At 37.3% G+C, this 17,695-nt stretch overlaps 2 protein-coding genes and 1 pseudogene across 2 annotated transcripts; 2 read left to right on the top strand and 1 right to left on the bottom strand.

The window, feature by feature from the left end:
• Window positions 1-2,554: 2,554 nt before the first annotated feature.
• LOC126623274 (phospholipase A1-Igamma1, chloroplastic-like) lies at window positions 2,555-4,397 on the top strand. Its single transcript, XM_050292114.1, has one exon. The coding sequence runs from the start codon at window positions 2,721-2,723 to the stop codon at window positions 4,278-4,280; it is 1,560 nt and encodes a 519-aa protein (XP_050148071.1). The 5' UTR covers window positions 2,555-2,720; the 3' UTR covers window positions 4,281-4,397.
• A 1,361-nt stretch (window positions 4,398-5,758) lies between these two features.
• LOC126622906 (peroxisome biogenesis protein 7-like) lies at window positions 5,759-6,997 on the top strand (annotated as a pseudogene).
• A 1,806-nt stretch (window positions 6,998-8,803) lies between these two features.
• On the bottom strand, window positions 8,804-13,202 carry LOC126621670 (LOB domain-containing protein 36-like). Its single transcript, XM_050290212.1, has 4 exons — window positions 12,910-13,202; window positions 12,573-12,644; window positions 11,416-12,291; window positions 8,804-9,247 (listed from the first exon to the last, which is right to left on the bottom strand). Exon 3 carries the CDS (start codon window positions 12,255-12,257, stop codon window positions 11,466-11,468), a length of 792 nt encoding a protein of 263 aa, XP_050146169.1. The 5' UTR covers window positions 12,258-12,291; window positions 12,573-12,644; window positions 12,910-13,202; the 3' UTR covers window positions 8,804-9,247; window positions 11,416-11,465.
• Window positions 13,203-17,695: the final 4,493 nt, after the last annotated feature.

Below are 17,695 nucleotides of genomic sequence, written 5' to 3'. Positions count from 1 at the left end.
ACACTACAATGAAGTGTAAGTGTCTGAATCCACAAACCTATTTGAATCCGAATGCACAATCACATGACAAGAAACAGTGTATGAATCCAAACCTTTTTTAATCCAAATGCACAATCACAGAACAGGAAACAGACACTGCAAGAAAAATGGAGGTTGAAGGTGGTGGGAGGTGCGATTTACAATGAAAGAGATGGAAATGTTTGGTGTTTTAAATGGTAATGGCATCATTTGTAATTTTAATTTGATTGAGGTGTTTTAATATATCTTAAAGTTTCATTGATCTACTTATAATTCCAATAAATTTGATTGACCTATTGTTAATATCATAACTTTTAAATTGATTTTATACAAAATCACCCTAAACTTAGTGTGGATGACATCAGCACAGTAATAAAAGGATTATATGGACAAACTAGAGTCATTGACTCCAAAAGAATGGAACCTAATCTTACACAATGTTGGTAGAGCAGTGAAATTTTTTTTTGGAGTGTGATATCCACACACTCCTTTTTACTTCTCCCACACCTTTTTTATTTTCGGCAGTCGGATCGGATGAATTGAAGAAGATCAACGGACAAAAATTAACAAGGGGTGTGTGAGAAGTAAAAAGGGATGTGTGGATAGCACATCCCTTTTTTTTGTAAGATTCTCTCTTTTTTTTTTTTTTTTTTTTCCATCCCTTCCTATTTGAACAACCATAGTTAAGTAGGGATAGCAATTCTAATCGTTTTAGTGGATAACCGCCCGAATGGATTGGATTGGGGTATGAAAATTCGGGTATATTTTGGATATGGGAAAAAACCGTGAATATTATTCGGTTATGGTTTTGGATATGGTTATAGAGGTCTCCAATCCGTATCCGTTTCCGAATCCGAACCGAATATATAATATAATAGTATTATATATATATATTCATTATTTACCGAACTCATTACTTTAAGAATACAAAAGCTGCATTTTGTGGAAAAGTTCAAAAGTTTTGATATGAATCAAAATCTATGAGAATTCAATGGTATATCAAACACAATCACAACATTATCAATGTTTAGCTCTAATTTTTATGCTTCACAAGATCCATTCATTTTAGATGGCAAAAATTATGGAGTGGCCTCATTCAAATTTGAGACATGTGCAATTGCACTTTTTGCTCGCCCAGCCCCCTCTTTATCTGGTTGATAGGAAGCACTTGCATCGACTATTATACCGAAATCAAAATTTCCAATTTACTTTGCGTTATCGCCTATTGAACTCTTCTAATTGGATTAAATTGGATTAAGTTATTCGGAAACCAAAATTTCCCGTTTACTTTGTTCTTATTGCTTATTAAAAGACTGCTAGTTGGATTAAGAAAGTAGGGTATTGCCTGGATCAAACCGGTAAGCTATACTCAAAATATTGCTAGCGTGTCAACTAAATGATTTGAGTATTTCTGCGCCTGCTTTGCTGGGAAGATGATTTGAGCAAATTGAAATTTGACAAATTGGAATGACCTTTTTGCTTCTTTTTTTTTATCATTTTTTTTTTGTCCTTTTTTTTTTTTGATCAAATGGCTTTTTGCTTTCTTGTTTTGTTTGTTTGGTTACTTCTATATAAGGTAGAGAGTAAAAATAAGTGAGTGTGTGGATAACATTGCCCTTTTTGTAAGCCACTAATGTTAGTGAAGAATACTTTTTATTTGAAAGCAATTTATAGAAAGAAAAAAGAATCTCGTAAATCAACTATTAGTGCCGGGTGCAATAGTAGTAACTAACAATTGGGGTGCAATTTAGTGTTTTATGTATTTACATTCCAAAAAGTATCATGTATTCCTCAATAGTGAAATAAATGAGGAAGACTTTATATTGGTGCAAAAACAATTTCTATTTTTGCTATTTGGGTTAAGTCATCTAACAGACCGATCATAGCTAGATATCAAATTTATCATCTATATAAGAGACAATGAAAATTTAACATAACGTCTTCACTTTAAAGTAAAAAAAATATATAACTAAGTCATAATTCTAATGACTTCTTCAACATGAAACCTCCACTATAAATTCACATGTTTTTAACAAGAATTCGCGGATTTTTAGCCAGAAGGAAGTGTGAAAATTGAGAATTGAATCCACAACTACGTGTTGAAAGTCCAATAAAGTCATTACCTACTTCTTCCCATGCCTAATTTTATTTTTAATTTGTTTAATAATGTTGTCACTAAATTTGAAGTTTACATGATCTTTATATGTATTACCCTCGTTATTTCAAACAATTACCAAATGCCACTGAAATTTACGTGTCCACAGCCAATGCATCATTGTGGGAGTGGCAGTCTTGATAATTTCTCCTTGAGCAAGGTTAAGCTTGAAAAGGCCTGGAGATTTGACAGATTAGATTATACTTCCGCATGTGAACTTGTCTCCATCAACAAGAACAATACTAAATAAAATACATGGTCAATCAAACATACGCATATTTCCATGTTGTAGTCTTTGTCCCACTCGTCACACATTCATTGTTTAATTCCAATTTGCTTTTATATAATTCATCTCTCAATGCCTCATTCTCTCATTCCAAACTCAATTCCTCCATCTTCTGAGCTCTATTTCCAACTCGTCGGAGCTCATAGCTTCAGCGGTAGAGCACTCAATAGTCAATCCTAATACATCTACCACAAGAGTTTAACCTTTATTTTCCGGCTATGTGCTTGGAAATTTGAGCAGCATCAACAAATCCAGACAACCATGACGCTATCAACTATGATATACACATATCTTCCGGCCACTCAAGCCGCCCCCGGTGCAACCCGGTTTTCCCTAATCCGAGCTTGTCATCATCAAGAAGCTGTTCTTGACCATCCCCATCAAACCAAGACATCAAACAAAGCCAACCGTCTAGCTGAATCCCTAGCCAACCTCCTTCACCTCCACATAGATACTCCTCAAAGAACCAACATTAACCCTAATAATTGGAATCTGTTCACGGAAGAGATGCATTCAACTCCCACAACTTCTCCGAAAGACATCATATCCGAAAAATGGCGCGAAATCCACGGGTCCAATGATTGGGAAGGTCTTTTGGACCCTCTCCACCCTTGGCTAAGAAGGGAGATTGTCAAATATGGTGAGTTTGCACAAGCAACGTATGACGCTTTCGATTTTGATTCCTTCTCCGAGTACTGCGGGAGTTGCAGGTACAACAAAAACAAGCTTTTTGATGTGTTGGGTCTAGACAAAAATGGCTACAATGTTAGCAAGTACATTTATGCAATGTCACACATCGACATGCCACAGTGGTTGGAGAGGTCACACTTGGCTGACACTTGGAGCAAGCATTCCAACTGGATGGGGTATGTTGCCGTAAGCGATGAGGAGGAGACTAGGAGGATTGGGAGGAGGGACATTGTGGTGGCGTGGCGGGGGACCGTGGCGCCATCAGAGTGGTATGAGGATATGCAAAGGAAATTGGAGCCGATTGGGAGTGGAGATGCCAAAGTGGAACATGGGTTCCATGGGATTTACACTGCCAAGAGTGACACCACAAGGTACAACAGATCTAGTGCATCAGAGCAAGTCATGAAAGAAGTGGCTAGGCTCGTGGAGTTGTATCAAGCAAGAGGTGAAGAAGTGAGCCTTACAATCACAGGGCATAGCTTGGGAGGTGCATTGGCTTTGCTCAATGCCTATGAAGCTGCCGAAAAACTCCCTGGCCTTCCGATAAGCGTAATTTCCTTTGGTGCCCCTAGGGTGGGAAACATTGCCTTCAAGGAAGAGCTACACCAAATGGGAGTCAAGACATTGAGGGTTGTGGTTAAACAAGACATGGTTCCGAAAATGCCAGGCCTTGTTTTGAATGAGAGTCTTCAGAAGTTTGATGATATTACGGGAACATTGGATTGGGTTTACACACATGTTGGAGCTGAATTGAAGCTCGAAGTTGGTTCTTCGCCTTATCTCAAGCATGGCAGGTTCAATCTGCCCGGGTTTCATAGCCTCGAGACATACCTCCATCTTGTGGATGGGTTTTTTAGTACAGAAACTACTTTTAGATCAAATGCTAGGAGGGATATTGCCTTGGTGAACAAGGGATGCGACATGTTGGTGGATGATCTTAAAATCCCACAGTGTTGGTATCAATTGCCACACAAGGGGCTAGTAAGAAACGCTCATGGGAGATGGGTTAAACCAAAACGAGACCCCGAAGACATACCTTCACCTACAAGAGAAGCACAAGCTCATGCTCTTCAAGGAGAGATGATGCAACCATCATCAGATTATACACTTAAATCTTTATGTGGTACTTAATTAACATGTAAATTTTGACGGTTGATTAAGAACTTGAATGTTTGGCCTACTTGTTTGCCTTGTTTTTTAAGCATCCTCAATGTTCTCTGTGTTTTACCCTGTGCTTCGTCATTTTAATTTTGGAATGCTCAGGTCGATTGGTTCTCTCTTAAAACGCTTGCCATATTCCGCCCAAATGCACAGGATTTCTCGGCCATAGCACTAACTAAATAATTTTCAATTTTTAGTTTTCAAAACAATGAACAAGACTAAAAACAAAGTGGTTGTAAAAGAACCGCTAAGTGTTGCAGTGTCATATTATAAAGAATAACGTCATTGGAAATACCGATCATTTTATAACTAGACAATGTTTTGTTAATTTAACATACACGCTTGACTCATTGTCTGACAACTTAAATTTTTGAAACCTTATGTTTATCTCTAAGAGCATAATGACATGTTCACATAGGTCTCATATATATACAGCTCATCATCTAATAGTTTTTCGACATTTCAGCCCACTCCAAACAACTCCCACATATTTAATTTCTCTACTTTTATAAACAAAACTCATATTATAAATCATGTTAATTACGTGTTTCAATAAAAATAATAATTCAATTCAGATGTTATTGGCTGACTTTGATAAGATAAACAAAATAATTTCCCACGCCTTTAATAATGTATGGTTCCGCCGTTTTTGTTGTCTAACAAAATCATAATTATTAGACACAGTTTTGGCGTGCTTATAGCCCCATGAAATAATAAATAGCTAGTTGCATATGAGATTTTTTTTTTTTTGTTTGGTTGTGTGGCGGCCATGGTTGGGGCAAACTGGCAAACTGGGCATACATGCATGGTGCTTGATAAAAGATCGGTATCAAATCAATTTGTGTCAACCTTCCAATGAGTATATTTGTATGTAGGCAATATATTTGTTAGCTTCGAAAGTGTAGAATTTTTTGTTGAGAGTGAGAGAGATACAGGATTCAATTGGATTCTCCATAGATTTGTATTCAAATAATATTGATGACATGCCATAACTTGAACGATTAGTAAAGTAGTCAAGATGTAGTTGATGTTGTTAACTGAGGTAAATGCACTGTTTCTAAAGGTCGTACCTAGTGCACAAGACTCCCGCTTTACGCAGGGTCTGGGAGAGGTGAATGTCGGCTAGCCTTACCCCCATTTATGGAGAGGCTGCTCCCAAGTCTCGAACCCGAGACCTACCGCTCATGGGCGAAGGCACTTGTCATCGCACCAAGTGCGACCTCTTATGAATGTAGAAGCTCGGAATTCATTGCTGCTATATCATCTTGTCATTGACAGTGATATAACCATAGCCAGAGAAAAATAACCCAACTTAACAACCAAAATAACCAAACCAGCAATTAGTGGACGAGAAATTTGGCACACCATTGGACGTACAAGACATATTATTATTGTTCAGGCGCCAAATAACTTAACCTTGGAAACTTTATATTAGAAGTGATGTAAAAATGGCCAAGCGTCTTGAAGGGCTTATGGGGATGGACAAAAGGTTTGAAATTGTTGTCCCGAGGAATTTCTCTTTGTTCTGTTTTAGGGTTTCGCCATTGGCAAGTAGCAACAAGGCTCCAACTCCAAGTGATGAAACCCGCGTAATTAACGAGGTGAACTGCAAGTTTCTGGAGGCCATCAATGCCTCAGGTCGTGTGTACATGACTCATGCTATGGTGGGAGGTATACATGTGTTACGTTGTGCAGTGCAAGTCTTATATATGGAAGAAAAACACGTAGTCATGGGTTGGAAAGCGGTCCAAAAGCATGCAGATGCCATCCTCAGCATGTATTGCTAGACACGTCTAGGGGTGTTTTGTATTAGTAGAAATTCAACTGGGACTAAACCCTTTATCCTTCTAAACGCATCGTGGATTAGCTATATTTTCTCTTATACAGTAAGTGGAGTGCACGTTGACTTTTTTTAAGTGATGAACTTAATGCAGAGCGGAATGTAACATGATAGGTGTTATCACAAGCATGAATGGGCTTCCGTCTCCTTCTTTTCCTCCACCTCCTTCAATCATACTTTATCAAGTCACAGCCGTCGCCACCTCTCAAAACTTCGGCATCCTCGGCAACGGCCGCCTCCACGTCATCGAACTCTCTCCCGCCCCTCTGGGCCCCGGTGTACCCCGCCAACCAATCACCGAGCTCGTCTCCTACGACACCGCCGACGGCGTATACGACGTCGCATAATCTGAGTCCCACGATTCCCTCCTAGTCGCTGCCATCGCCGACGGATCCGTCAAGATTTACGATACCGCTCTCCCCCGACCTCCAACCCCCTTCGCTCCCTCCACGAGCACACGCGCGAGGTCAGCTCCGCCGATCACAACCCCACGCGCCGTGACTCCTTCCTCACCTCCTCCTGGGACGACACCATTAAGCTCTGGACCGTTGACCGCCCTACCTCGGCTCGAACCTTCAAGGAACACACATACTGCATTTACCCCACCGTATGGAACCCCCGCCATGCCGATGTATTCACCTCTCCGACGACTGCACTCTGCGCGTGGGACGTGCGAGAGCCTGGATCCACCATGATCATCCTCGCGCATGAGCTCGAGATCCTCGCGTACGATTGGAACAAGTACGACGACTGCTGTATCGCCATGGCGTCCGTCGACAAGTCAATCAAAGTCTGGAACGTGAGGAACAATAAGGGAGTGACCTGGAGTTGTCACTTCGGAGGGTAATCATAAAAAAATATAAAATAAAATTAAAAAAAATGGCAAGCCCAAAATAATGGGTTGCAATGTCATGTGGAGGGCGAAGACCCATATACTCAAAAGAGCTAGGCCCTATAGCTCCAAAATTATTCGGCACCCTGCCGCTATTATCACCAACCAGGTGATCAAAAGTACGCCCAGTACACCAAAATTATTCGGCAGCCTGCCGCTATTATCACCAACCAGGTGATCAAAAATACACCCAGTACTCCAAAATTATTCGGCAACCTGCCGCTATTATCACCAACCAGGTGATCAAAAGTACATCCAGTACTCCAAAATTATTCGGCAACCTGCCACTATTATCACCAACCAGGTGATCAAAAGTACGTCCAGTACTCCAAAATTATTCGGCAGCCTGCCGCTATTATCACCCACTAGGTGATCAAAAGTACGTCCAATACTCCAAAATTATACATGAGCATCACTCATGTCAATCATACATAAACATTCATGAGCATCACTCATGTCAATCATGCATAAACATTCATGAACATCATTCATGTCAACATTCATGAGCATCACTCATGTCAACATTCATAAGCATTACTCATGTTAACATTCATGAACATCACTCGTGTCAACATCCATGAGCATCATTCATGTCAATCAAAACATTCATGAGCATCACTCATGTCAATCAGCTTCGAAAGCTTCATTTACAGAGCTCCAGCTTCGAGAACTCCAGCTTCAAAAGCTTCATTTACAAAAGCTCCAGTTTCAAAGCTTTACTTGCAAAGCTTCACCTACAAAGCTTCAGTGCAGGGTATACAAATACCGCCTCCAAACAACCGCCATTTCGGCCTATACATGGATTCAATTTGAAGTCTTCAGCCAATAGACTCTATTGACTGAAGACTTGGGGGACTACATTATGTACCATATATTGGGCCTCAACTGGGCCTCATGAAAAATAATTGGGGGACTTAGCTCATTATTTATGTACTAAGGAGCAAGCCCTTATTCTATAAAAGGGACTCCTTCACTTTCACTGGAGAACACCCAGTATTCATGTACTGAAGAGCGAGCCCTTATTCTATAAAAGGGACTCCATCACCATCATTAGAGAGCATCGCCACCTACTGAGCAACCGCCTTGCTGCGAGCATCAACTCTAGCCCATCATTTATGTATTGAAGAGCGAGCCCTTATTCTATAAAAGGGACTCCCTCATCTTCAACACCACAAGCCGAGCCAACCAAAACAACATAAGCCACAAACCGAGTAGCATCGCAACATGTGCTACTTCTAGTTGAGCATTATTTCAGATTGAGCATCGCCTCATATCGAGCATCAGTTCAAGACGACATCTAGTTACTTCGGCCCACACATGGACTGAATTTCAAGTCTCCAACCAAAAAACTCTCTTGACTAAAGACTTGGGGGACTATTGTTTGTACCATACTTAGGGCCTCCATATTTAGATCTCGTATAAATACTCGGGGGACTCAAATGTAATTATGTAATAAATGAAGGGGCAAATATGTAATAAGTGATGAGCCTTTATTCTATAAAAGGACCCCTCACTCTCCTCATTAAGGGAGGCCAATTCTTAGGCCATGGGAATAGCTCTCTCACCCTCAGAAGCTCTCACCCTCTCATCCTTTCACAAACAGAGAAATACAATATCAGTGTAGACGTAGCCCAAACATTGGGGTGAACCACGATACATCCTGTGTTCTTTACTTTTTTGCAGATTCACGGTCGGATTTACGTTGTTCCAAGACCCCTCCAGTTTTGTGCATCAACACATGTAAAACTGGAAACAAGAAAGTGTAAAGATATTTAGATACTCCATATATAACTAAACGAGAAATTATTACATGATGACAGTTTCTTATTTGGTAAATATAAGACGTCCAGAACGCACAGTACGACTGTCACATTCTAAGAACTACTACAACAATTGACCACTGCTTATTACCAATAATAACAATTGTCGTTGTAAACAGTAAAACCCAAGCACTGCGACAAGTAATTAAACTAGGAAATGAAGGAGGATGCAATTCGTGAAGAAAGTCTTTGCTCAAGAACGAACATAAGTTTACAATTCAATCACATCACCAAACCGAGTTGTTCTTTTAAGCTCAAACCAATCCCTCATCAACTTATAGTGTTTGGCTACACTTGCACATCTTCATTCAGTCTCATATATGGAGTTCTCTTTCAGTATATTTGTATCTTCATCTCTGCGCTAGAGCTGGACTTACAAATTAAACTGCAAAGAATGGAGGGAAAGAGAGGAAATGAGTCAAACAATAATCATTTAATTAACAACAATGTCTTGAAAGACTAAGTTGCGTTACAAGATCCACAGTTCTAAACCCTAATTAAACCTTTGTATGGCAAATTCAAACAGTTACGTACATGAGCCCCCTTAAATATAGAATTTTTCATTCAATACATATAGCACCCTTAGGAAACTACACTAGGACAAAAAATGAGCAAAGAACTATAAGCAAGTACATCTAGTAGCGTAGGTGTTAAATTTCTATTGTAGTTTATTTTTTTGGTAAATAAATTTCCAATGTAGTTTAGTATTTTACTTTGACAATATTAAGATTTAACAGAAATAAATTAGTATCGCCTAATTTATTTCTTGATAAGCAATTAATTTCATTTCGAGTTTCGTATGTGTATGTGTGTGTAGACATTGAAGTTGGTTATATGGTTTTAACATAAGGGAGTTTGTGATCTTCTCACATTGGAGGGTGTGGTTGTCTGAGCTAGTTTTGTCAAACAGACTAGCCAGATCGATGTATTAAAGGTAAGAAGAGAGAGTGTCTATGTCAAGGGGCAGATATAATGTCAAGAGAAAGTGATTGGTTTATGTGAGAGCCCTTCCATTACATACATGCCAAATGACAAGTCGAATTACAAGTTTTGATATAGAAAAGACAAATTACAAAGTGCAAAAAATACTTGCAACTCAAGTGATTAAACGAAAATCAAACTTATATCAAGACAAATTCAAAATACACAATATTCAGCATATAGACTTTAGATTACAGAAACAAACTTTCTCACCACAATAAACCAAGAACGAAAGACTCTTCTCTCAAAAAAACGAAAAATAGAAAAGAAATTAAAGAGTTGATTTTGCACACCATATATGTAAATAAGTTGACATTGAAGAAATGAGAAAAACTTATTAAGCGTACACTAGTGATCAAATGTTTCATGAATCCCAAGAAAACCCTTGAAGAAGTTTTAGAACAAGTTTGGTATCTTTCTTGGATCTATTTCTTGTATATTTTAAATCAACGAGTATTAGTTGTGATATTTACACTCATCGTCTTTAAAAACTATAAATTAGTTTCAAATTAAATACCTAACAATTAACTACTAATTAATTCAACTCCCCCTTTTCAGAAAAATAAAGTAACAAGTCCATATTCCTAATCACTTTTTCCCCACACGTATTTTGGCATGCAAATGATGCTTTACTAACGAAAGTATATGTATAACGCAATAGAGCAATGGTAATATATATTTCCTGTAAGAATTAATATATAATTCCAATTAAATTCTCCCGAAAAGAATCATACATAATCGAGAAAGATATAAGCATGTTGATATGGCTGCTAGTTTATTCGTGAAACATTAGTTTAAATTGCATTTCAAAGCATTATAACACTTGCAAGTTTAAGAAAAGAATAGTGGAAGCACTTTCTGAAGAACAAACTTAAACCTAAGATCCCAATCACTTAATATATACAAATTAATAAAACAAGTAGAGAACCACCAAACAGAAAAATTAACCAGAATCTTACCTTGTTTATTTTGGCTTTGGAGCTGTTATATTGACACTCCAAAAATGTCATCACACGTATTTTGGTATGCAAATGATACGTTACTCACGAAAGTATATGTATCATGCAATAGAGCAATGGATTTATTTCCAGTAAGAATTAATATATAATTCCAATAAAATTCTTCCGAAAAGAATCATACATAATCGGGAAAGATATAAGCATGTTGATATGGTTGCTAGTTTAGTCGTGGAACATTAATTTAAATTGCATTTCAAAGCATTATAACACTTGCAAGTTTAAGAAAAGAATAGTGGAAGCACTTTCTGAAGAACAAACTTAAAACCTAAGACCCAATCACTTAATACAAATTAATAAAACAAGTAGAGAACCACCAAACAGAAAAATTAACCAGAATTCTACCTTTTTTATTTTGGCTTTGGAGCAGTTATATTGAAACTCCAAAAATGTCATCATACAGTTCTTTCTATACAAATTTCCTTTGTATTTTAAAAAAATTGAAGTACAAAATAAATTTTTGGAGACTCAAAAACAATTTATTTTTATTTTCATTGGTACAGTTTTACTCTGTCAATATATAAATAATAAAGAAAGTGTTCTGCATAGTACATACCAAGGATGGGAAATTGTTTATTGAAGAAGGAAGGCATGCAAGGGAGAATCTCAACTCTCCTCGCCTTCTGATTTCTGCTGCGATTGCTCGGCCGCCGGTTGTGGTTGGAGCATCAGCTGAGCCTGAAGCTGATATTCAAGGGAATTCTGATGATGTGCAGTTACTTGCTGTTGGACCTGGTTATAATGGTTATTATCAAAAGCTCCACCCAAACCCAATGAACCAGACACCACACCATTACTAGCAGCAGCTGCGGGAATCTGATTAAACCCATTTCCAGTAACTGAACTCGCTGCGGTGTCCATACCATTGATATTGAACCTCACAAGATCTTGCTGATGAGCCTCGAACAATTGTTGCTGATGCTGGTCGCGAATCACAAGCTGACCTCCACCACAGCCCTGCTGGGGCGGAGGGCCAGTGGAAACCCCCAACATAGGCACAGACCCGTTCATGTCTGTTTGTTGGGGCGGAGGAAAAACGGGGATCATCATTGCCTGAGGGCCAATATAGGCAGACAGATCTTTCTTGGCGTTGTAGAGGTCAGTCTGGACTTGCTTGAGCCTGTTCTGGAGGATTGAGATGAAACCAACGCACCCATACACCGGGTCCCGAAGACGAGCCTCCGCCTCATAGGCCAATGATGTCACCGCATCTTCACGGTGTGCAACATTGAGTTCGTTCAGGATCTTGGCGACGTTGCTCGCACCGTAAACCTTGTGAACGTTTGCGAACTTTTGAGGTTGGTCGGGTGGGAAATAGGGGGCGAACACGCATTCTTGTGTGCATTTTCGCCGTAAAAACTTGCACGCAGCGCACGGTGAATGAGTGTTTGACGACATTGTTTTTAGGTTTTACTTGATTTGTCACAACAAACTGCAAAGAGGAATTAACAAGAACAGAATCTAATCGTCAGAGCACGATAAAATATATTATGTAAGAGAATTGGGATTAAGAAAACCAAAATAATTAATTAAAAACGTAATTAACCCTAAATTTAATCCATTTCTTGATGATCAATTATTCTTTAACCCATGCTGAGGATAATTAGAGTTCAAGAGCCAAATTTTGAGAGTTCATTGGGAAAAAAAACCCTAACCCTAACCCTAGCTAGACAATTAATGAAGAAACATCGAGGAAGAATGGTATATATATACCTAAATAGATGGATAGGCGAAGCGATATCTCTCCACAATTTCGAATCCCCTTTGTCGTCTTCGTCTATCGGTCTTTGGATGAGGAGAAAAGAAATGCAAATTAATTAGAGGGGAGTGTTTAAGAGAGTGAAGAGGGGAAGAGAGAGAGTGGTTTTTTTTTTCTTCTCTCCGGAGCCCTGTGCTACTAATAAAAAGGAGAACTGGCAGAATATATATATATGGTGTATGTTAACATAGAAATTAATTAGGCACATTATATATGGTAATATTAAAAATAGAGAAAGTAATTAGGCAAAATAATATATAGAAACTTATTGGGTAAAGTACAAAAAATTACCTCAACTATTGGTGTCACGACACTTTCATACCTCATCTTTTAAAATTGACAATGTTATACCGCATCTTACGAATTTGTGACAATATCATACCTCCGTCAGTTTTTCTGTTAATTTCTCTGTTAAATGCTGACGTGGCCCGACACGTGTCCCACTCACTAATCCAATTGGATTAAAAAATAATAAAATATATTTTTAATAATAAAATAAAATAAAATAAAATAATATATATATATATATATATTAAATCTCTCACTCTCTCCTCTCTCTCTCCCCCCCTTTCTCGCCACTCTCTCTACAACCCAAAACCCCTTCCCACCCGTCCTCCACCACTCACTCTCTCCTCTCTCTCTTTCCCCCCTTTCTCGCCTCTCTCCCCACTTTCTCGCCACTCCCTCACTCTGCCTACCCAGTTCGTCCCCCCCCAACCCAACGCGCACTCATCTCTCCTCCCCCATCTTCATCTTCTTCCCCTTTTCCCTCTACCTACAACCCAGAAACAAAAAAAAATTCGAACCCAGTTTCGGCCCAAGAATAAGAAGAAGAACCCTATCTGTCTCCTCCCCATCTTCATCTTCGGCCCCTTTTCACTCTACCTGCAACTCAGAAAAAAAAAATCGAACCCAATTTCGGCCCAAGAAGAAGAAGAAGAGAAAAGAACAAAAAAAATTGAAAACGAAAAAAAAATAGGGTAAAGTACAAAAAACTACCTCAACTATTGGTATCACAACACTTTCATACCTCATCTTTTAAAATTGACAATGTCATACCTCATTTTACGCATTTGTTCCAATGTCATACCTTCCGTTAGCCTGACCGTTAATTTGTCAGTTAAATGCTGACGTGGCTTGATTCGGGACCCACTTTCTATTAAAAAATTAATAAAATATTATTAAAAACTAAAAAAATTATTTAATATTTTTTAAATATTAAAATAATAAAGAAAAGTAAAAACAAAAACAAACAAACAAAAAACCAAAGCTTCGTCCCTCCCCACCCTCTCCTTCCTTCCTTCCTCCCTCCCTCCCTCCCTCCTCTCCTCTTCTCCCCTATCTACCAGCTGCAACCCAGAAAAAAGAAGGAAAAAAAAAAAAAAAAACCTACCTTCGTCCCTCCCCACCCCCCCCCCCCCCCGGCCGACGTCATTCTCTCTTCTCCCCCATCCCCCCTCCACCCCCTCTGCAACCCAGAAAACAGAAGAAGAGAAGGAAAAAAAAAAACCTTTGTCCCTTCCCCCCCTCGCCCAGATCCGGTCACATCCCTCACCGCACCAACCCCACCCCCCCCCCCAAGATCCCAAGATCCCCACACCTGCAACCCAAAATCCACCAGCCCCCAAGAAGAAGAAGAAGAAGAAGAAGAAGGAAGAAGAGAGAAGGAAAGGAAAAAAAAGGAGGAGGAGCAGTTCGTCCGTCCCCTACTCCCCCCAACCCAACCTCCAGAAGAAGAAGAAAAAGAAGGAATGAGAGAGGGAGAAGAAAAAAAAAAAAAGGAAACCAGTTTGTTCGTCCCCCCCCAACCTAACCTCCTGAAAAAGAAGAAGAGAGAGAGAGATACAGAGAAAGAAAGAAAAAAAAAACCTAGTTCGTCCCTCCCCCTAAAGCCAACCTACAACCCAAAAAGAAGAAGAAGAAGAAAAAAAATAAAACATAAAAAAAAGGAGAAACCCAGCTCGTCCGTGCAGAAGAAGAACAATAGAGAGAGAAGAAAAAGAAAAAAAAAAGGGATGCAGAAGAAGAAGGAGAAGAGAGAGAGAAAAGAAAAAGAAAAAAAAGAGATATATATATATATATTTAACTTTTTTCATTATTTTAATATTTAAAAAATATTAAACGATTTTTTTTAGTTTTTAATAATATTTTATTAATTTTTTAATAGAAAGTAGGATCTGAATCAAGTCACGTCAGCATTTAACTGATAAATTAACGGCCAGGCTAACGGAAGGTATGACATTGGCACAAATTCGTAAAATGAGGTATGACATTGTCAATTTTAAAAGATGAGGTATGAAAATGTCGTAACCCCAATAGTTGAGGTAGTTTTTTGTACTTTACCCAAAAAAAAAAAAAGTGACTGGATGTTTCGGCCCAGGAGAAGAAGAAGAAGACGAAGAAGAAGGAGGAGGAGAGAGAAGAAAAAAAAAAGTGAAGAAGAACGAAAAAAAAAAAGTGATTGGATGTTTCGGCCCAAGAGAAGAAGAAGAAGATGAAGAAGAAGAAGGAGGAGAGAGAAGAACAAAAAAATTGAAAACGAAAAAAAAAAAAGTGACAAATCCAGTTTTGGCCCAAGAGAAGAAGAAGAAGATGAAGAAGAAGGAGGAGGAGAGAGAAGAACAAAAAAAATTGAAAACAAAAAAAAAAAAAAGTGATAAATCGCCCAGGAGAAGAAGAAGATGATGAAGAAGGAGGAGAGAGGAACAAAAAAATTGAAATTGGTGCGGGAGAAGGAAAGATGCCGCACCCCTAGGAAATTTTTTTGTTTTTGTTTTTTTATTCTTAATTTTTAAATATTTAATTATTTTTTAATCCAGCTGGATTAGTGAGTGGGACACGTGTCGGGCCATATCAGCATTGAATAGAGAAATTAACAGAAAAACTGATGGAGGTATGACATTGTTACAAATTGGTAAGATGCGGTATAACATTGTCAATTTTAAAAGATAAGGTATGAAAGTGTCGTGACACCAATAGTTAAGGTAGTGTTTTGTACTTTACCCAAACTTATTTATAACAAACCACAAGCTGGTGGACTAGTGGTAAATGACAGATTACGAGGCTTCCTTAATACTAAAAACCGGGGGTCTCGGATTCGAAACCCGCTGCTGGTGTGATAGCCAGACTTGTGGCCAGGGGGAGATTGAAATGTCTTTGTGACAATTATAATTGACATATGACCTTGTGAAAGAATGACATATGACCTTTTGCAGGTTTAGAGCTCAAGATGTTGATTCACCACTATTCTTATAGGAAGACTTTGGATGCGATCTCTATCTATGAATATCCTTTTACTAAAACCTTGTTGGTTTTCAATTTTTGATCAAAGTCCTTGAAATTAATGTGGTAATTTATTTCTATATATGTTACTATATTTCTTAAATTAAAAATTAAAATTTATAGTTGTTTATATTAATAAGATTTTAAATAAAAAACAATAATTTGTAGGATTAAAAATATTAAAATATAAATATACTATTGTGTGTGTGTGTGTGTATATATATATATATAAACATGGGTACATTCATCAAAATTAACCAAAAAATTATTGTAACAAAACATGGGTACATTCTTCAAAAAATCAAAAAAAACAACAAAAAAAGATATTAGGCGTAATAACATTAGTAAATTTATTCAATTAAACTTGACATGGATACATTCTCAAATCAAAGAAAAAAGAATTTACCCATATAAGTTTAAAAATGAATTAGAAAAAAATTGAATAGATTTTATATAAAAAAAATATGGTACATTTTACATATAACAAATTGGTATATTTAAGAATGAGTACATTTTAAGATTAAAAATTTGAAAAAAATTACATGAATGGGTTAATTGAAAATTTGAAAACACTTTTTTTTTTAAAAAAGCTAATGGGTACAAACTTATTCTAATTTATTTATTTATTTTGGAAATATGAGTAAATTGTAGCAATGGTCCCTCAACTTTAATCAAATTAAAGCAATGGTCCCTCAATTAAAAATTCATTACCATTGGTCCATCAACTTATCAAAATGTGTAGCTATATTCATTTTTCATCAATTTCGTCAAAATTTTGTCAAAACAAGTTATGTTGGAATAACCATTTATATAATTAGGGTCCCTTAACTCATCAAAGTGTGTAATTATGGTCATTTTCGTTATCTACGTCAAAATTTTTATCAAAACGAGTTATGTTGGAAGAACCATTGCTATAATTGGGTTAAAGTTAAATGACCATTTATCCAGTTGAATTAAAGTTGAGAGACCAATAGTAATGAATTTTTAGTTGAGGGATCATAGCTGCACGTTTTGATGAGTTGAGAGACCAATGGTAATGAATTTTTAGTTGAGGGACCATTGCTCCAATTGAGTTAAAGTTAAGGGACCATAACTACAATTTACTTTGGAAATATTTTGAATTGAAATTAATAGTTAGGAGTTTAATAAAGGTGCGAGTATTAAAATTCTAAATCAATTATTAATTCTTATTTTAAAAAGTTATGTAACTGACATGTAAATTCATTATTACATTAATGTTGGGGACTTTGATCAAAATCTAAAAACTAATAAGGTTTCAGTCAATGAATATTAGTAATTAGACACCGAATACTAATTTTTCCATTCTCATAAATGGGTATTGAGAAGTTGATTCACTTATTAAGTAACGCCAAAGACACCAAATTTGTACAATAAATTTCTTATTGAAGAAAATACAAAAAATAGGTGAAAGCATCAAATGGAAGTTAGAGATGTACATAATCAGATAACAAGGTGTTGTAAAAATTGGGCCAGATAGCACTAATAGTACTCCTTGTAGCGTATGCCATACTTGAGTTTCATTGTGCTCTTTACGTCTAATCACCTCAAAATGAAAAATCATTCTCCTCGACTATCAATATGATTTAGATTTACAAAGCTATCCATTCTAATTCAATTATCTGTATCTGTACTAAACGAGGCTTAAGAGAAGAAGATTGACACCATAAGGAGATTCACGAATATGAAATCAAACAAAGCAAGATGGGAAAAAATAGATTAAACAATAATGGTTTGGGTGTTACATTTTCTGTATTTTTTGTCATTATAGACAATG

This window comes from Malus sylvestris, chromosome 5 (assembly GCF_916048215.2).
Source record: "Malus sylvestris chromosome 5, drMalSylv7.2, whole genome shotgun sequence".
NCBI classification, from domain to species: Eukaryota; Viridiplantae; Streptophyta; class Magnoliopsida; order Rosales; family Rosaceae; genus Malus; species Malus sylvestris.
This window is presented reverse-complemented; position numbering and strand designations above follow the sequence as displayed.